The sequence below is a fragment of the Babylonia areolata genome, chromosome 1 (assembly GCF_041734735.1).
Source record: "Babylonia areolata isolate BAREFJ2019XMU chromosome 1, ASM4173473v1, whole genome shotgun sequence".
Lineage (NCBI taxonomy): Eukaryota > Metazoa > Mollusca > Gastropoda > Neogastropoda > Buccinidae > Babylonia > Babylonia areolata.
In genome coordinates, this window is record NC_134876.1 from 39276208 (window position 1) to 39297975 (window position 21768).

Here is a 21768-nt window from a genome sequence, read left to right on the forward strand (position 1 = left end):
CGACAGCGCACCCGCAGCCTCTTGAACTCAGTGATACCTGCAGTCTGCTATTGGCATTGTCATGTTTTAAGTACTAAACAATCGTCCATGATAAAGATTAATCAAATGAAAATAACATGTTTAGTTATCTTATCTTCCTAGAGACACACTGAGACAGAATGATAAGTTGACATGAATATGTACTTTTGAGGACAACTGTAGCGTGAATAGACAAGATTAATCAATAGATGGTTTCGATTGATCAGGCAGACAGTGACAGTGGTTTCAGTACCACTTTTTTTGCCTCCTCTCTTCAGACACTCGGAGATAGTTTTAGTGATTCAGTGTTATGCGTTTATCACGTTGTAAAAGATCCTCCCTCTCCTCCACTCACTGTGTGTTTCCCTTTCCAATATGGACCAGTATCATTCATTGGGTTGTGATATATACATGCACACACTCACACACACACACACACACACACACACACACACACACACATTGTATGCACTCACATAATAACACATGCACATATTATATCACATTTTAGAAATTAAGAATGTATAATTTTGTATTTTTGTAGAGATTGTATTGTATGATTTGTTTATAAATGTCATAAAGAAAAGTAGTGATTGCCCTCTAATGTTCTAACCTTTCATGTGTGTGTTTGTGCACATGCTCACATACACTTCGATTCATTTCATCATTAGTCATTAAAGGTATTTATGATAGAAAGCTTTGTAACTCAGCAGTATCTAATATCCGACACATTTTTGATAGATAATTTTAATGGAAATGGTCATTTCCTTTCTAACAGAAAGCTGTGTAGTGTATTGATTTTATTCTGATGTATATTAGTAATTTTGTAAAGTTCCGTGAAATTACAAAAAGATTCTGCAATTCTGAGAGCTGGACATATTGTAGTTTATCACAATTGACAATATCAGTATATTTGGCAATATAAACTGAAATATTAAACATATATTGTCTAGAGTTGCATTATGAGTGTCATTGATTATACTGATAATTTTCTGACTGAAATTCAGAATATGAATTACATATTTTTTATACAAGTAGAGGAAGATATTTTTCATTAAAATAATGTGTGATTGCTAACTGTCATTGAATTAATGTGTACATGATAGTCAAAAGTGCGTATAGACTTTTTTGAGGAAAATAATACTTACAAAGCAGCATCTTTTGACATGTTGAAACGAACCATTTTACATTATAGATTCAGAGTAAATAAAAGTGAACTACAGTTCAACTTCAAGCTTTATTCTTATGTTAACTAAGTTTGTGTAATTATGATTTTGAAAAGTCATCCATCCTTAAGCAAAAACAGACTGGTTGAGTTCATTAAAATGCTAGTTTCTAACCTATTGGTTATTTCTAAACTTTATGGCTATAAATGTTGATTTTATTACTTTTTAAATCACACATTAAGTTGAATAATTTGTCACACTAACATTAACATGACTCATCGAAACAGTGCAGAAGAATGCAACACAAGTTTTAGTTGCAAAATATGCTGTTTTCCTATTACACAGCTTGGGTGTCAAGACTTTTAGGTTTTTAATTGTTTAAATGCAAAAGCAAAAATAACAACAAAAAACATGCATATCACATGCATGTACATAATGATTATAAATGCATGTGCGTGACTGTGAATGAATAAGTGACTGTAATTAGTGTAAGCACACACACGCACACACACACACACTTGCATGTAGATAGTAAGATTCAGGCAGATATAATATTTTGTAAAACATTTGTATACATGTATCAAAATAAATTCAGATGTACTGTTACAGTTTACATATTTATATGCATGTATACTTGCTGCAGCAAGAATGTGTGTTTAAAAATCTGTTTTCAGAGAATGAGGAAAGGTATGTCATTTATAGTTGTGTGCGTTGAGAGAAGATAGTATGTGAGATAGTATGTGTGAGAGGAGAGGGGAAAGGAAACCCCTCATATGAAAATAGTGCTGCAAGTGTAACACTGACTGTGTAAGCAGTATATTTAGCAGTTAGTGTTAAAAAGATTTAGTTCTTCAGTTCTTTCCTTGATTCAAGTTTCAACTTTGAAACTTCCTTGTTTTTCTTTTATAATAATGGCTGAGTCGTTGAAAGACCAATGCATAGTTCAAGTTTGTCATGATTCATCTAGTTTATACTAATTCTGATTATAAAAATAACTCCATAAAAATGATAGAAATGGAATTTTAGACTTAGTTTAATATAAATTGAATCTTTTCATTTCATTGATGCAAATGCATGAAACTGTTTGCATTAAACAGTGGTTGGAGGAATAAAAACTAAAATGACTCATTTAATTGAAATCTAGATACATAAAATTGTGAAAAATAGAAACCTTTGTAAAATTATGTGCTACACAGTCAGTTTTCCTTATATAGTTCATGTTTGACAGCACGCGCACACGCCCACACACACACACACACACACACACACACACACACACACACACACACACAGAGTCTCACACAGTCACACACACACACATATTCTACAGATATAATTCTGAGGGGTTCTTGCTGTCATTTGTATCAGTTACAATTGTCTTATATAGTTATAACCAAGAGGTAATGTTCAAGAGATGTTATCATGGTCTTGGTAAGTTGGTTGCTTGAGAGATCATATCAGAAATGTTCTGGTTATAGCTTTCCGGATTTCAAGAGTCTGACTCTGAGTCTAAGAATAAGAGATTCTGATTCTTGCAAGTCTTAGAAACCTGGTATTTTGATATGTATACAAAATTTGGGGTCTATATCTAAGGTGTGAGCTACATTTGCTGCATGGAGGATTGGAGAGCTGACAGGAGTAAGAGATCTATTCATCAAAATGTCCTGAATTATCTTCATTTAATTGAAGCTTATTGGTACATACGTCCAAGCCTTCATATCACTAATAATATTTTATCAGAAGATTGACAAAGACTTGTTCACTGTCTTCAGTAAATATGTGATGTTGAATGGAATGGTAGGAAATTTATTTAATTTTATTATTTCATTTATATATTTTTTTTTAAGTATTCCAATTGTGGCAGATAAGTGTTTGTTTCACCTTGTATGGAACTCAGGCAGGAGTTTTTTGGGGATTACTTTTGGCTAACATGGACAGCTCTGTTATACAGCTTGAGTCAGACAACTGTTGCCATTTATTTGAAATGGACATGGTTTGAAGAACCAGTCAAACATCAACTATTTCAGGCATTTTATGCGCTCTTTCTTCCCTTCACACACCACTGCCGACTAAGATTACAAATGTGTTCTCAAGATCAAGGAAAGCAAGTTGTAGGACTTGAACTTCGATACAATTTAAAACAGTTGATTTGATTGGATATCGTTATGTTGAATGTGCATTACCAGTGCTGTGATAATTTAAGAAAGGATATTGGTGAAAGATCAGACTGTCAGTTTTGACAGGAATCTGCTTCATAGAGTCGTTTGCAATTTGACCATAGGATATTTGACGCGAGTCTATTTAAGAATGATGCTGCACAGTTACTGAGTTCTTGGAAATGGATATTCATTAAATGATTAACTAAGGTATTAGAAAAAGGTCGTAGCAGACATGACATTGTGAAATGCAACCATTAAGAATGTTTCGAAGTGGGGTGGTATACAAATCGTTCACAATTACACGCTATTCGTAATTACCTGTACCTACCCAGATTGGTTTTTTGGTTTTTTGCAGCATTCTGTTGATCCATGAATTGTTTAAAATGCATTTCATATATGGATAATACTTTGTTTTCAGGTTGTGCACAGGAGGTCTGCTTGTGTGATGTCCAGGAGGCAACTCCTGATTTATCTTCAGTCCAATGGCCTGCTCTGATGTAAATTCTGTTTTCAAAGAGAGCAGATCAGCATCTTGTTGTTAATCATAGCAAGAATTTATCAACATCTTGCTGTTAATCATAGCAAGATTTTATCAAAGTGTTATAAATCTTTATGTATGTAAGAGCTGTTTTTTGAAGACTGTCCATTGTTGCATTGACAAACTGACATTGCTTGTTTTCTGGAAATAATTTGTCATAAATGCTTCTTTCTTTGCAAATAAATAGTCAAAACTGTTATCCTTAGTGATTTTCTCCCCCATATTTTGTTCTGAAAGATTAGAATAGGTAATATAATCCAGTACTGCAAACATGAGTAAACTACCCAACATGTATGCAACGGTGGAGAGCAACAAACATCCAAGTCAGTTCACCACTCAAGAAGTTGGAGATTCCACATTCACGATCCTTCGCCGCTACTGCAACTTGAGACCTATTGGATCTGGCGCACAGGGGATTGTCTGGTAAGTCATCATTTGTCTAGAATGTAATTTCTAAAATGCATTTGTATTATTATGAAGTTAAAATGGTCTTGCTGTGAAATAAAGAAAAAGGCTTGTAACTGAGAAAAAAGAATGGACAGACACAGTTTGAACATTTTGATTGCCCTGTCAGTTATGACCTTCATTAAAGTCAAGACTGAAATGAATTTCATGATAAATACAAAGACATCAAACTTGGATAACTGTACATGAACATCTTGTGAGAAATTGATCATTGTCAAGCTTGAAACTTTGAGTTGATATTTTCCTGACAACTGAATTCATTTGGAACTGCTGCATATACCAAAAGTAAATCTATTCTGAACCTTACCAGCTAGTGGTTACCTCATGATCTTGAAGTCTTAGATAATACCCAGTGCGTCTTATGACCTTGTTTGATTTAAGAGCACTTGATTCTATTTAAAGATTTACAGCATGTCAGAACCACTAACAAGTTGTTCACAGTAAAATGGTATGAATTTCACCATCTCATTAAACTGTCTCTATTTATTTTCTAACAAAACATTTTATCTTAGTTTTACTCAGATAAAACTACTTCATAAATGACGGTGTATTGCCCAAATACCCTGGTGACATAAGTCAGATTTACACATTGATAAAATCTGAAATGTGAAAGATTTATTTGGCTCTTGTCACCATCAGATGTTTCATTTTATCATTGTAAGAGGTGAAAGTGGTATTTATTGCCTTCTTTTTGAGGCTGAAATGTTTTGACAGCCCTTTCCTAGACCTTACAATCCTGTCATTATTTCATTTTTTTTAAATGTACTGTTTCAAAAGATGTTACCAGAGTCCCACTCTCAGTGGAGTGTTGGCGTAGTGGTAATGTGTCTGCCTTGGAAGCGAGAGGATCTGAGAGTGCTGGTTTGAATCACACACTCACTAGAATTTCCCCCTTACAGAAGCGAGAGAATCTGAGTGCGCTGGTTAGAATCACAGCTCAGCCACCGATATTTTCTCCCCCTTGAGAGTGGTCTGGATGCTAGTCATTCAGATGAGAAGATAAAACAAAGTCCCATGTGCAGCATGCACTTAGCGCACGTAAAAGAACCCACGGCAACAAAAGGGTTGTTCCTGGCAAAATTCGGTAGAAAAATCCACTTCAGTAGGAAAAACAAATAAAAACGCACTGTAATGTAGTGACGCACTCTCCTTGGGGAGAGCAGCCCGAATTTCACACAGAGTAATCTGTTATGATAAAAAGAAATACAAATACAAATAAAAATACTGTATTTTGAGTGGTGATATGGGTGTTATCTGTTTAGATAATATGATAAACTGAGGTTCAGTGTGCAGCATGCAGTTAGTGCATTTAAAAGAACCCAGGCAACAAAGGAGTCGTCCATGACAAAAATCTGTAGAAAAATCCACTTTGATAGGAAACCAAACGCACCTGCAGGCAGAAAAACAGAAGAAAAAATGGGCGGTGCTTTTTCTGGGGAGAGCAGCCCAAACACCCAGAGAAAATTGTTGTGACAAAGAGTACTACAAAACAAAACAATACAATACAGTACAATACAATAGAATACAATACAATTCAATACAATACAATACGATGTTGTGACTTGATTGCCCATGGTGATGTACTGGAAGTGTTGTAGAAGTCAGTGCATTTTGATTGCTTGGACTGAACCCAGAAGCACGTCTTATCATCATAAATGGAAAAATGTTGCATTGACTGATTTTCCTGTACTTAATTATATTCACTTATATGGGCCAGAAATAGCATTGTTCCTCTCTAAATCAAATTTGTTTTGGACAGAGGTATTTAATGCATGTAAGCAATTTTTCTATACAGTGAATTGTAAAAACAATGTAGAACTTGCAGAACCAGTGTTTTATGATGAAATAATTCAGATATGGAAAATGTTTATCAGGGGTAAAACATAGGTCAACAAAGGAATACATTATATTGCACACTTTTTGCATGGAAATGGTCACTTAATTTCTTTTGAGGAATTTAGACATAAGCATAACATTCGATATATGAATTTTATTATATTTACTACTTATTAATAATAATATGCAATTAAAGAATATATCTGTGAAACAAATATAATTGTAGATAATGATAAATGTGTGAATATGTCAAGTAAATTATTCAAGAAGTTGATGTGTGTGTGTGTGTGTAAATTTTCAAAACAGTATATATACTGTTATACATCTAAATGTTCAAAACAGTATTATGACATACTTTTAAACGATATCTATAGATACATAGTGGTGTTCAAAATGGAATGAAAAGTGATTGGAACCATAGGATACATTAGTTAGATCCCAGATGTAAAGATGAACTGGTTTTGATTAAGAATCGTACACAGATGTCTCAAAACAAATGTTATACTGAAAGAGATGGGGTCTCTGAACAGTGATCTATGTAGTTTATGTAACACGGTGCATGATCAACCAGTGATTCTGGCAAGCATTAGTAGACTCAGTGAATGAAAAATGCCCAAATGCTCAAAATATTTGTGAATAATTGAACCTTTAGCCATACTTGCATTTGACAAAAACATAGCTATTGATTCCACTTTTTATTTTATTTTGTTACTTGCAAAACCATACTTGTACCAGTGCAAGTTAAACAAAACCATACCTATTCTACAGTGTTTCAGTAATAGATTGAAATACAGATATATACAATCAAGTATATAGCTTGTACAAGCTTGTTGCCAGATACTGAGATAGTCTCCTTATAAAGCCATGTTTATAAATACAAATTTATGTCAGTGATAAGTTTTAGTCATTTTGATTTTCTATACATTCTACAGTCATGAAATTGATATAAAGTATATTATGTATCTTGCATCTCAAGGCATAGCTGTGCCTTAGTATTGTGTTACAAGCAGCTGTGATAACAACACTTTCAGAATTGTCTGATGTTATGCAGTCTTCCTTTGAGGTAGTTTTTACCAGCTTCCAGTTTTTGTCTTCTTCTTTTTTTCTGTATATGTTTTTGTGTGTGTTGTTTGTTTTTTTTCTCCTATGACTGTATATGTGTATGTGTGTATGCATGTATACTAGAATGTAAAGTATGAATTACGACAAAAATAATTAAACTTTTCCCCAACAACAAACCATGGATCTCAAAGTCTCTCAAAACCATTTTAAACGAGAAAAAGGTAGCATTTCAGTCGGAACAAGAAGGATAGGAAACTGATACAAAAGAAGCTTAGAGGGGAATTACAGAGGGGACAGAGGGAATTCAAATCAGAAGTAGAGCAACAGTTTCAGACAGGAAAAATGGCAGATGCATGGGGTGGGTTAAAAATTATCACTGGAGAAACGAAAAGGAAAACAGTAGCTTGTGAAATGAAAAGGGATGAACAGCTTGATTTTTCAAACAAACTTAATCATTTCTACTGTCGCTTTGAAAGGAATGATCTGGGAAGGGAACTGGATAGTGTTTATCTCACAGTTGCAGGAAAAGATCAAAGATAGGAACACAGGTGAGGACTTTGAGATCAGTGCAAAAGTTGTTGAATCTTTATTTTTAAAACTGAATGTCACGAAGGCAGTTGGCCCCGACAATATCTGCGGAAGATTACTGAAAACATGTGCTTTCCAGTTGTGTGACGTTTTCTGTAAAATTTTCAACTGGTCTCTGAAGGACTGCTCTGTCCCCAGCATCTGAAAAAAATCTCCTATTTGTCCTATCCCCAAGAAAAAGAACCCAGCCGCACTAAATGATTACCGTCCTGTTGCCCTGACTTCACTAGTGATAAAATGCTTTGAAAAAATTGTTTTCCGCCATCTTCTTTCTTTCACTAAACAGCAGCTTGACTCTCTTCAGTTTGCTTATAAAGCACTGACGATGCTATCCTAACTCTCCTTCATAATGCTTTCCTTCATTTAAATAACACGGGATCTTTTGTTTGTATCCTTTTTGTTGACTTCTCTTCTGCTTTTAACACAATACAACCTCATCTCCTTGCCCTCAAACTGCTAGGCTTGGATGTTGATCCGAAGCTTACTTTTTGGATAGTGTTTTCTTCTCAATAGAACTCAGTCCACCCGCTTTCATTCTGCGCACTCTTCCCTAAACTCTACTTCTACTGGTGCACCCCAAGGTACAGTGCTGTCCCCTGTTCTATTTACACTGTACACAAATGACTGCAGAGGCACGGAGGAAACTCCTGTCATAAAATATTCTGATGATTCAGCTGTTGAAGATCTGTCCAACTCTGATGTTATTTATTTCAGTGAAATTAAAAAGTTCTGTTCTTGTTGTGAGGAAAACTATCTGGATCTCAACATATTAAAAACAAAAGAATTTAAGAAATGTTAATGGATTTTCGGAAAGACCCTTTGCCTGTAGCTAACCTTGTTGTTGATGGTCAAACAGTGGAGAGGGTCAGTGAATATAGATTAAAATTTAGGGACCATCTTAGACAATAAGCTGACTTTTGACAGAAATGTTGATTCCATTCATAAGAAATGCCAATCTAGAATTTTTTGTTTACAGAAGCTAAGAAATGTTGGTATAAATTCAAATATTCTTCCAAGTTATTATCGGTGTTGTATTGAGTCCGTGCTCACAGTTTCATTTATGTGCTGGTATGGAAGTTTGGGAGTGAGGAGTAAGCGTGTTTTGAACAATGTCATGAGTGTATGCAGTAAAATTGTGGGAGTAAAACAAGCTAGTAAAGTACTAGTATGCAAGAGCTGCATGAAAAGCAAGTGGTTAAGAAAAGCAGGCAGATAGCAACTGACAACACCCATAGTTTAGCAAAGTATTATGAGCTATTGCCATCAGGACGATGCTACAGAACTTCTAAGTTGAAATCCAGAGCTCTGAAGACTTTTATTCCACGTTCAATCCACCTTTTAAATTCTTGAGAACTCTGTGTGTGTGTGTGCGCGTGTGTGTGCGCACCCATGTGAGACTTGTGAAAGTCTGTGCATGATAGGTTGTGCCTTGTTCTAGCTCTGTGTGTGTGTGTGTGTGTGTTTACTGAGCTTAAAAACATGACAATTGGTTATTATGAATGTGCAATATGTAGGATGAATAATGTGCAATATGCAGGATGAATGTACAGTGGAATATGTCTAATTCTAACGTCCATATTCTAATTATAATTCTGTTAATAATTACGATGTAATAATTAATTGCAATGTTTTAAAAGTGAATATGTGAAATGCTTTTATTTGAGAACATATGTTTATTACTCCTGTTTAATCAAGTAATCCGCATGGGGGGGTGCGGGTGTGTGCTGATTATCTGGTTGTGGTTTTCCGCAATTTATCTTTATTCTTATCTTATCTGTTATAATCAATGTGTAATATAGTACTTCTTAGTAGGCTATGCTTATATAATTATATTCAAAATATTGTTTCTTAATTCTTTCTGTTTTTACATTAAGAATACTAGTTATTACCTGCAGTATGTGGATGTATCATTGTATCTGTATGTATGAAACGGTGTATGTGATATTTTTTACATTTGTGTCTTCGTAATATTATTGCTGTTATTGACTTCTACAGTTATGGTCCCCATGTTGTTTACTTGTCTGTGTTGTGATAATGCACCTGACCAAATTTCTCCAGTTGGAGATAATAAAGTTATTCTTACAAAAGGTGGTGTGTGTTTTTAAAAGAAAGGTAAAGAACAGCACATCTTTTTGGTTTTAGATGCTATCAAATTGGAGGCAAATCTCACTGAATATTTGGAGACTTATCTGAATGACTTAATCAAACATTACCTGTGTACTTGCGTGTGTGTGTGTGTGTGCATTTGATCAGTGTCTATCCTCTTCTGTATATGCATACTATATTTGCATGTGTGCATGTTCCTTGTTATTTCAGTGCGGCTTGTGATACAGTGTCCGGACAAAATGTTGCCATAAAGAAGCTGAGCCGGCCATTCCAGAATGTAACACACGCAAAAAGGGCGTATCGTGAATTTGTCCTGATGAAGCTTGTGAACCATAAAAATGTAAGAAATTTCTAATCAATCATCCAGTCTACTCCATGTCTATGCTTTTTATTGCCTTGTCTTTTTTATGTCTTTTTTTTTTTTTTTTTTTAGTATGTCTGTGTCTAGATTTTTGCTGCAATATTGTGTAAATATTTATCAGATGAAATTATATGTTCATGTTCACTAATTGGAACAGACTCCATCAATTTCAAGGACAGAGAAAGAATATGAAGGAAAAGCTTCTGGTTGTTTTTTTTTCAGTCTTTTCCTTTCTACCATCTTTGGGTTTACAGTTTTGTCATGGTGACATAGGAAGTCATCACATTAGTGATTCTGTACCACATTATCAGCATTACACATCCATTATGTACAAAGATGGACTTTTCTTTTGCTAATGTATGTGTACATACATAAACTAAATCAAGACATGTAAAGCCACGCATAAATTTGATGACAGAGACACATGCAAGCATATGTAGCATGACTGCACATGAGAAAACAATGATTAGCAACAAAAACAAAAAGTGTCGATGTTTTTTTCACAAAGAAAAGAAAATACACCTTGTGTGATGTTATATTTTGTGTTTAGCTGTGTATGGGGATTTTAAAATTCATTCCCATCGCAACTAGGTTCTTGTAGAGCTTTCATTTTTGTTGAGTGATTAAAGTAATTAAATATTTATCTGATTTCGGGTTGATTGAAGAAATATTCAATCTTTTTCTTTTTTTATTTGTGACTTCCACACAAGGAAATATGCTTTAAAAATTATTCCTGGATTGGAAATCATTTTAAATGATGCAGACTTCTGTCATAAAAAAATTCTCATTTTTATTGTCTCATAGTTTATTTTTCTGTTTTCAGATAATAGGCTTACTCAATGCATTCACTCCCCAGAAATCTCTTGAAGAATTTCAAGATGTGTAAGTATCCTATATATCTTCTTTTGTTTCTTATGCTGTGTATAGATCTATTAGATAGTAGTTATTGGTGATACTGTTATGTTTCCCAGTAATATTTTCCAGTACATTTGATCATAGTCCACTAAATCTAAAGCATACGCTTTGGATGGAAGTGTCAGGTGAAAGGAAAGTAAAATAATATTGTGTTTGGTCATTTGTCTTCTGTAAGCATTCATCTAAGTATTTTGTTTGATGAATCACAATGATTCACCAGTCAACAGTGCAAAGTAACTTAGTCAGTGAAGGTTGATATTGAGCATGATTATCTTGAGTGTGATCTTTTTTACTCTATTTCCTTCGTACTGCTGGGTGGATTTTCACCTCAGGCGAGGTGCTCAGTGGCTGTGTGCATCCCGGAAACGGGCTATTTTTAATGCTTTAGATTGAGAAATTTTACCTTTGTTTACAGGTTCAGAATAAGTGTATGGTACCATTGAAAAGACCAATCTTTCTATCATACTGTTGTGATTGTGTGACTGTTTTTTTCCTCTGTTATACTAGCTGTACAAGGAAATAATGACACCTAAAGTGAAAAAAGCAAAACTTGCATTCTGCACAAAACATGCACAGGAGTGTGTCAAAACATCACAAAATAATGTAATAATTTTGTGAATTATTGTCAGATACCTTGTGATGGAGCTGATGGATGCCAACCTGTGTCAAGTGATTCAGATGGACCTTGATCATGAGCGTATGTCCTACCTGCTGTACCAGATGTTGTGTGGCATCAAACATCTCCACTCAGCTGGTATAATTCACAGGGTAAGTGCCCTCACCCTCTAAACATTGTGCTGCCATGGCCATCAGAACTCATTCATGTTTGACCCATTCTGGAAATGTTAAGACAGGTCAGGATGAATGTCTGCAAAGATACTTTTTGGGGGATTTCAGGAGATGAGGAAATATATTATAGCTTTTGGTCTCAAAAGAAGAGTTGGAGGAAAAATCAAACAAATAGCATGCAGATAATTTCCTTTACTGAATTTTAGAATACAAACTCCTCCTTTTGGTGTCATATACTGTACCATGTCAAACTGATGCATTCGAGTTTGACATGGTAAGTATATGTAACACCAAACATGGAGTATAATACAAACTCCTCCTATGGTCAGTGAGCCCCAGTAAAACTAGCAAAGGGCTCTCTCTTTTAGCACCAAGTCATTGAGTTCTTTATAAAAAAAAAACAAAAAAAAAACAGCAACAACAACCAAAAACATCTCAATATTAGGATCGTAAATTGTGAACAGTTATTGCCTGATGAATTTCAAAGAAATAACTGGAGGTGAGTTACTTTTAAACATTGAGTGATAATTTTTTAAAGTTTTGGCTGCCTTTGAATGGTACTTTTATTCACCTTACAGAATAGAAGAACAGAATGCTAGAATGGCAATAAACATTCATAGTTTTAATTTAAAACAAAGTGGTACTGATATAGTCGGTTGATAAAATTATTTCATGACATGTTATCTGTATTGCTACTGAAAATCTATAACTTGAGACTATAGGGTCTGTCGATGCATATGTGTATTATCACTGCTTATACATATGTATATTATGCATGTTGGTGTCACTAGCAACTTTTCATTTGAAACTTCAGACCAACTCTCTGACGCTCTCCCTCACCTTGATCAAGACAAAAACTTGAAATAAACAAATATAAAAAATATTTACATTACAAACAACAGACACAATAGAACAAGAACAAGAAGATGGTATTTTGGGACAGTCAGGCCCCCACCCCCTACCCTCCTTCCCCTGCAGAAGAGAAAAAGCTTGCTCAGAACTTTTTCCCCTTCTGTCACCCCACTGAATGTCATGTAGTTTTTCTTGTTTTTGTGTGTGTCTTTTTACGATACCCAACTTAATGACAGGGGAAGCGGGGTCGTGACCTTATGGTACCACAGTCTCAACTGTTCTGGGTAGTTAACTTGTCTCAGGGTTGTGGTTCTTGAGCAGTATTGTCCACCAACAATGCTCATGTAGGTACGATGAAACAGGGCCACTCACATAGTGGAATGACGTCAGATTGCCTCAGAGGGAGAGTGGAGTACCCTAGTGATAAAACCTAAAATTGGATCCACAAATGTAGGCTAATCCTTTACTTCACAAACATTTTCACATTCAGAACTGGGAGAAATAGGCTCTGTACTTCTAGCACATTAAACTGAGAATACATTAGGTAATGCAAAATTGTTAATTTAGGGTGAAAAGTAAGTAATACTGAATTAGCTTACAGAGAACGAGAATCAAACACTGTAGCCAAAAACCACTTTACAGTTTCATATAAACTGGTAATGTTTCAGACTGGGAAATAACTATCTACAATGAAAATATGAGACTGACACATGTGGAGTGATGGCCTAGAGGTAATGCGTGCGCCTGGGAAGCTAGAGAATCTGAGTGCACTGGTTCGAATCACGGCTCAGCCGCCGATATTTTCTCCCTCTCCACTAGACCTTGAGTGGTGGTCTGGACGCTAGTCATTCGGATGAGATGATAAACCGAGGTCCCGTGTGCAGCATGCATTTAGCACACGTAAATGAACCCACAGCAACAAAAGGGTTGTCCTGGCAAAATTCTGTAGAAAAAGGGGAGGTTACCTACTTCCGGGAGGTTATCGGCCGTAGTTTCGTCTGCTCCGCATAGGCGGATAGTAGTTTGCACAGGACAGGAATGTCAGACCCCTGCCGGAGTCTGCACTAGTTGGGTCACGGTAAGTATGTTATTTAAACGTAATTTTAGATAGAAAATTTCCTTTTCTCCCTGGGGAGAGCAGCCCGAATTTCACACAGAAATCTGATGTTATAAAAAGTAATTACAAATACAAAAATAGAAAAATAATGTCAGACAGTAAACAGTTACCAATAACTACTTCGTTTTTTTCCCAGTTGGTATTAACTTTTACAGCAGGAATACGGCAAACTGACAGAGAAATTTAAATATGTATCAACACTGAAGAAATACCTCAACGGGCCAGAATACTTCCTGGGCGTCATCTATTTCCACTGTGACAACTTGTTTTGTCAAATTGAATTTGTCTCACTGAGTGTCTCACAACTCTGTTGTTGGCCCAGCCAAGTCTCTTGCTCCACTGTCAAATTAAACTAGCCCTGCCCATGAAGAAAACTGTAGCTCACAAAAAGCAGAAAACTGCCACTGAACTGAACATATGCTATAAAGTGCAACATGTGTATTACAGACTCCATCAGCTACAAGCAACACATAACACATGAGTGCTTGAGCGGGTCTACACAGCGTTCAAGTTCAGTATGGACACACATACACACCCACACACACATCCACACACAGAACCCTTGTCTGTGACAGTTGGTCTTTTGATCTAATAAGTCATTTCTTTTCTTTTCTTCCTTTTACCATTGTACTTCCTTGTGGACAGTTTGATAAACCCTTTTTTGTTGCCTGTTTGTTTTTCCCATATTATCATTGTCAAGTGAATGAAACTGTTTTCCCTCATCTTTAATCATTTTTATTATTATTGTCATGATTATCATAACAATATTGTTTGGGCTTGGTGGCTGCTGTTACATGTCTTAAGTTAACCTCTTTACACTTATGTGTACATATTTATCTTTCATTTCATAGAAATGTAACTGTCCCAGATGAAAAAGATTTTTTTAGTTTTTGTTTGTTGTTTTGTTGTTGTTCTTTTAGTTGTGAAATTGCGCAAGGTATGAATATATTAGAAACATGTGGATGATCAGATGACATGTTGATCCGTTGTCCCTTCATTTTCAAGATGCTAAGGATTTCCAAGGCACAGACTTTATTCTCTGTCTCTTTTTTCATGATTTGAATTGATACCAAGGAAATGATAGCTTTACCTGTTTTGGTTTATAGGATTTGAAGCCCAGCAACATTGTGGTAAAGTCTGACTGCACGTTGAAGATCCTGGACTTTGGTCTGGCACGGACGGCTGGCACAGGTTTCATGATGACACCGTATGTTGTCACACGCTACTACAGAGCTCCAGAAGTTATTCTTGGCATGGGCTACAAGGCGAACGGTAGGTCTTCATCTGTTGTTTGTGTTTCACTTATGTCTTGTGTGGGATTGGATGTTTAATCATTTGATTTTGATGAAAAAGTTAATCATCTTCATTCAGAACTGTTATTTGTATTTGTATTTCTTTTTATCACAACAGATTTCTCCGAGTGAAATTCAGGCTGCTCTCCCCAGGGAGAGCGCATCGGTATACTACAGCGCTACCCTCTTTTTTTTTGTATTTTTTCCTGCGTGCAGTTTTATTTGTTTTTCCTATCAAAGTGGATTTTTTCTACAGAATTTTGCCAGGAACAACCCTTTGTTACAGTGTGAGTGGTCCTTTCAGTGCATTCATTTTGTAGAGTGGAATTCATTGAGCATGAAATGGAATCTTTCAAAATGTTATCGTAACTAAGTAAGTACTTCTGAGCTCCCAGTCAATCTACCCTTGTCTGTCTGTCCTCTCATTGATAAATCACATTTTCTATCTTCTGTTTTATCACAGACCTGTTTGCCAGTATGATTTTGGCATAATTTGTACACAGTTTTGACTTGGAGTACGCCAATACGCAAAAATAGATTTCCTCAGGAACAGGAGTCAAGATGGCTGCCATAAAAAGAGGGTACTAGTCAGGGGAGGAAAGGGGAGGTTACCTACTTCCGGGAGGTTATCGGCCGTAGCTACTTTTGTTTTCTCCGCACAGGCGGATAGTAGTTTGCACAGGACAGGAATGTCAGACCCCTGCCGGAGTCTGCACTAGTAGGTCACGGTAAGTATGTTACTTAAACATAATTTAGGTAGAAAATTTCCTTTTCAGTACGACTTTTGGGGAAGAAAAACATTGCTTAGCCAATCAGAATCCTGGTCCACAACAACAAAGTGGGAGCACAAGTTTTGATGCTGCTCACATGGCGACGGGTTCTCTTGGACGACAGTGATAAGTTTACTGCCAGTGCCTGCCTGTTGCAGGTGTTACATAATAGCCAACGAGGCCTGTCTGTAGTCACTCCAAGAGGGCGACCTACATGGATGGCTGTGACACATATTCCTCCCTCCCACCCCCACTCTAGCTCCCACCTCCACCTCACCCTTCTACTTCCACTGGCAGAGCGGTCAAAATCACTACCGCACTATCCCCTCACCACCCTCCCTCCCTCCCCGCCTGTACTTTGGCCATGAATTCTCTCTCTCTCTCTCTCTCTCCCTCTAGATGTCTGTCTGTCTGTCTCATGCTTTGTCTCTCTAGCTCACTCATCTCTTTCTCTCTCTCTCCCTCACATGGGTTAATGAAAAAGGAAATGGCGATTCTGTATAACCAGAACTTAAACCATGTCAACACAAACATTACCTCCAGCAATCCCTTCCCTTCTCATTCCTTCCCACCCACACCCCCCACACCCACACCCAGGCCCCGGCCCCCCTCACTCATGCTCCCCTCTAACTCACTCTCTTGCTCCCCTCCTCCAGACATCACCTATATTATGCAAACATGCGTCTCTCAACCCTCCATCCCCCCTTTTTCATGGACAGACTGGGGATGGCAGAAAGGGTGGAGGCATTGGGGAGAGGGGAAGTGGGGGGTGTGGAGTTCGAAGTCCAGTTTTGTTGAGGGGACTGACAGTCACACATATCAAAGAGCATTGTGGAAAGCCCCGTTGCTAAGCAACCTCCATGTAGATGGAACACCACCTTCCCTCTCCATCTTCTTCACCCCTCTCCCCCCTCTCCCTACCTCCCACACACACACCCTGGCAAGTTGAACACCTGAAACATATTCACACGTACAGTGACACAGAGGCACACACACACTCTCTGAGTACAAAACCCATCCTGGTGTGGCCATCCTAGCAAATGAATTTTCAACAGAGTAGTCCTACCGCGCAAGTGAAAAACAGTAACTGTTGACCCCACCTAATAGAATCTTACTTGAATCTGTCAATTCCTGACTCAGTTTGTCCCGTTGTGTAAATGCTGATGTTGATTTTTCAACTCTGCATCTTGCTGTTTGCAGTGGAGGTAAAAAAAAAAAAAAAGACCATACTCTTGAGTTGGCCCTGGATGTTCAGCTGGGCTAAACTGAAATCAATAGTACTAATAGTGGTCATAATAATGTAAAATCTGCAATAAATAAATGATACAGTTGTATTGTGGGGGTTACTGAATCACAGTTTTGGATATGTTTGCAAGGTACACTGTTTGAAGAGTACACCATTTTTTGACAAAAATACACCAAACACAAATGATAAGTAAGCAGGTCTGTTATCAGAAAGAGAGAAGTTTATAGCATACCTGTGTTATTTAGTTGCATTTTGTATGATAAAATGATCAGGTTGTGAATTGATACATATGGTAATGTTTGTAAATGTGTGTAGCTGCTTGTTTCAGTGGACATTTGGTCAGTGGGCTGCATCATGGCAGAGTTGATACGAGGGACAGTCATGTTCCCTGGCAGTGATCGTATCCTTTGTTGTGACAGACACTTACAGATTTTGAACTAATTTGTATTACAGTTGATAGGAACACTTACATGTGATGTGTACATCTGATTGATAAATGAAAGTTTTTATTAAAAGTGCTTTAGTGGTTATGTATAATCAAAAGTGATTTTGAAAAATGAAAGATTATAATTTGTGCTGTAAAAGGCTTTTGATTTTTTATGTTTCCAGATGTTTTTCCTCCATTATGTTTGGTTTATTCAGCAAAACACAATGATTCAGTATCTGTCAACTAATTCAGGGACATGTCTTGCTTGTCTTGATTTTTGTTGAATCTGATGAATATCCAAGTTTATAGCTGAACTTAGTGTACCTTTGTACATGCATATTTTGGCATGTCATTTGAGTAAGTGCATTTTGATGAAACCAAAATCACAAGTAATAAAGGTTGTGCACAAATTCTACATTTTACAGAGATGATTTCCTGAACTTGTTCAGACATTGACCAGTGGAACAAAATCATTGAACAACTGGGAACACCTAGTCAAGATTTCATGATGCGTCTCCAGCCCACAGTCAGGAATTATGTAGAAAACAGGCCAAGACACAACGGATACAGCTTTGAGAAGCTCTTCCCGGACGTTTTGTTTCCAGCAGAGAGTGCAGAACACCCAGGCCTAAGGGCAAGCGTAGCCAGAGACTTGTTGTCCAAGATGTTGGTCATTGACCCTGAAAGACGGATCTCTGTGGACGAGGCGTTGCGACACCCATACATCAACGTTTGGTTTGACGAGTCTGAAGTGAATGGGGTCAGTTTTAGTATTGTCACACTTTGTCAGTTCATAAGTGCACCATTTCCCTTAATATAAACAGCAGAAAAAATACACAGACTATCAAGATTAGGTGTTTGTGTTGTGATATTAAATTGTAGTTGTACTCTTTGGCATCTTGCTTGCTTCGCTATATTTCTTTGAAAAATCTCAGCTGCAGTGTTGTCCTTAGCTGATTTTGTCACATCTCATCATACCAGCAATTCCAGTGAGCATTTTCTTGTCTTGACCTGTGCCACCAGACTGACTGAAAGATTGTGTGCCAAACCTTCATCAGTTTATTCATTCATTGTTGACATTTATCAGTTTACTTTCACTGTTAGTATTACATGTTTCACAAGGATGTGCAGTTACAACAGGTTAATTCAACATATTGCAGTACACAAAATGAGTTTTGCAGGAGCATGCTGCCCAAATTAAAAATTGTACTTATGGAGTTCCACAATGCATTTAAGTCTAGAATTTGTATTTGTGTGAAATTTGTATGAAATGGAATAACCAGTATGCAAAACTTTCCATGTTTAGTCTTGGCAGTCATAAAAACATACTCTTTTCAGTGGAAATTCCACTGGTGTTTCTGTACATATCCTTATTTAAAAAAAAAAAAAAAATCTGCCACAATATAAAGAAGAAAAACAAACTATTATGATTTGGCAAATGAAGAAAACATCACCATAAATCACTGAGATAGCAAATGGATTGATTCGGGCCATTCTTGACTTCCTGCTGCATTCTGATAATGTACTGAAGTATTGAAGTCTGCATTCAGTTTGAAATGCCTTGGATAAAACTGTGTTATATTGTGAAGCACCACTTTACTTAACCATCCTGAAAATGAAAGGCCTGTTTCTTATCTGTTCTGTGTTGAGCCAATAAACACTTGGGCCAGACATACATTATTTACATCTGAGAGTTTAATAGGCATGTCCTTTTGATCAAATCTTCAGAGAGCTGCTTTTCACAACTTCTTTACACAAATTGGATGAGGAACAAATGAGATCTGATCAAAATGACATTTTTACTGTAAGATGTGAATAATGTGAGTGCCTTTGTGTCATAGAATAAAAACCACGAAAAAAAAAACCCACCTTGACACACTCCTGTGTTTGGGAGTATACCCATGCTTTTCACACTGAATAATTTTGACAGGGAACACACACACACACACACACACACACACACACACACACACACACACACACAAGTATGCACATACATGTATGCACACACGTTACCATTGTTCATAGATAGACGCACAGACAGTTCACCTACCTACTCTCCCCATCCAAAACAGATACACACAAAGATGTGCGCACACATCTTACCATCACCAACATGCTTAGAATCCGGACCCTCACCTCCCGCCCCCCCAAGCCTCCCAGCCCCTTTCACAGACTCGCACACGCAGATGAACACATGCACACAGACACATGCACACAGACGCACACTAAAGTACACACACACAGATGCATAGAAACACACAGACACAAACGTGCTTATGTACACGCACGCACACATGTGCACTCAATTACCATTACTCTTTAGGGCAGTGGGTATGTCGGGCTGAAACCCTGTGTTCAGTCAACAAAAGCCAAAAACCATTGCACTCGTTCATCACTTTATCTTGTAATGAAAACATTTGTAGCATTTGATGGCGGGGCTTGTGTGTGAGTGTGTGCTGAAATTATATCAGCTGATATGTTGCAATACACTTCATGGCTACAGTTACTGTACATTATTTGGATCTGGGATTTACAGCTGAAATACCAAATATGTTTTGCATTAAATACATGAAATAATATATTTTGTTCAGTACTTGTGCAGCTTCTGTCTCTCAGTTGGATGTTGTTAGATCTTGGATCTATAAACAAAGTATTTGAGATTCATCTGCATTACATCCTTACATGTGGCATTTATCACTGTTTTGGACATAGGTAGATTTCATTATTGTCGTTTGTTCTTGCATGGCTGTGTTTCTATATAGCATGATATCTATCCCCAGGCTTGCCAGGCTTTTTTGTGACTGTCTCAGTGTGTGTTTGTGTGTTAAGGGGCTGGTGGGGGAAGTAAAAAATCACTAAATCGGTGTCACAGTGTGAAGTGGGCCCTGTCTGTCAATCTCTTTCTGCTCTCTTGTTTCTCAAAGTGTGTATTAAGGGGTAGGGGGAATGTCATCACTAAGTCAGTGTCACTGTGTTAAGTGAGCCCCATCTCTCTACCTCTTTCTGCCCTCCATCTTGTGTCGAGTTTGGCTGTACATCGTTACAGATACAGTAAATTTGATGTTAAAGATTTGATTTGCCCATTATGCCAGAAAGACAAAGAAGACGAAGTTCATTTTGTTTTGAGCTGCTCGGCTCTTAAAGGGTTAAGAGAAAGATATATTCCAGCCAGATATTTCCGACAACCTTGTACATTCAAGTTGTGCTTATTGATGTCGTCCAAAAGGCAAAATGATGTATGGAATTTGTCCATTTTCCTGCACAAAGCGTTTAAATTTAGAGAAATTGCAACCTCATATGTTTTGCAAATGTATCTGTGTTTCATGTGATTTCATGTGACTTTGGTTTTCTCATGTTTATTCAAACAAATGTGACGCAACAAATGTTGTTTGTGTACCCCTTCATAGAGGCTATGGCCTGATGTATAAATCATCCGTATCCGTATCTGCCCTCCATCTCACCCTGGAACCACATACACACACACACACACACACACACTCACACACACACAGTGACACACACACACTTACACTTGTATATCTTTACATCTCACACACGTCACATCTCTCTCTCGCTCTCTTACACACACACACACACACACACACACACACACACACACACACCTTCTGACCCACCCACCATAAACCTTGTCCCTTGACTCCACAGGGGTCTTATGTGGTCCCAGGACACCTAACTTTGCTTTCCCCTTTTTTATTAATTTGAAATCTCATACCTGAGTCTTAAGGTTCCTCACACTCACCCCCATTTTATGTAATTCTCAGATTTTGAAATGCTACCTTTAGTTTCAGGGGACTTCATACAAACATTTTAATGCCTTTTTTTCTGAATTACTACAACCACCTAAATTTCTTATTCCTAGACTGCAGACCTTTTTTTTTCTTTTTTTTTTTTTTTTGTTTTTGATAATTCTTTTTATCTTTTTTTTGGTTTTCATTCCTGTCTTTGTCAAGTTTTAGATCAATTAGTGCAGTATTGTTGTTTCTAGCCAAGCTGTTTGCTTCAAGTTCATATCAGAGCTGAAAACTGAACATTGTATA

At 37.0% G+C, this 21768-nt stretch overlaps 1 protein-coding gene across 1 annotated transcript in view; it reads left to right on the top strand.

Annotated features, from left to right (window-relative positions):
* The window catches only part of LOC143282775 (stress-activated protein kinase JNK-like), a 31941-nt gene that overhangs the window by 194 nt on the left and 9979 nt on the right, over positions 1-21768 (top strand). Inside the window, exons 2-8 of the mRNA XM_076588542.1 lie at positions 3762-4304; positions 10149-10278; positions 11123-11181; positions 11844-11982; positions 15079-15244; positions 17609-17680; positions 18157-18467. Of these exons, the coding sequence (XP_076444657.1) occupies positions 4153-4304; positions 10149-10278; positions 11123-11181; positions 11844-11982; positions 15079-15244; positions 17609-17680; positions 18157-18467 (1029 nt within the window). The 5' untranslated portion in view covers positions 3762-4152. The remainder of the gene's footprint in view (positions 1-3761; positions 4305-10148; positions 10279-11122; positions 11182-11843; positions 11983-15078; positions 15245-17608; positions 17681-18156; positions 18468-21768) is intronic.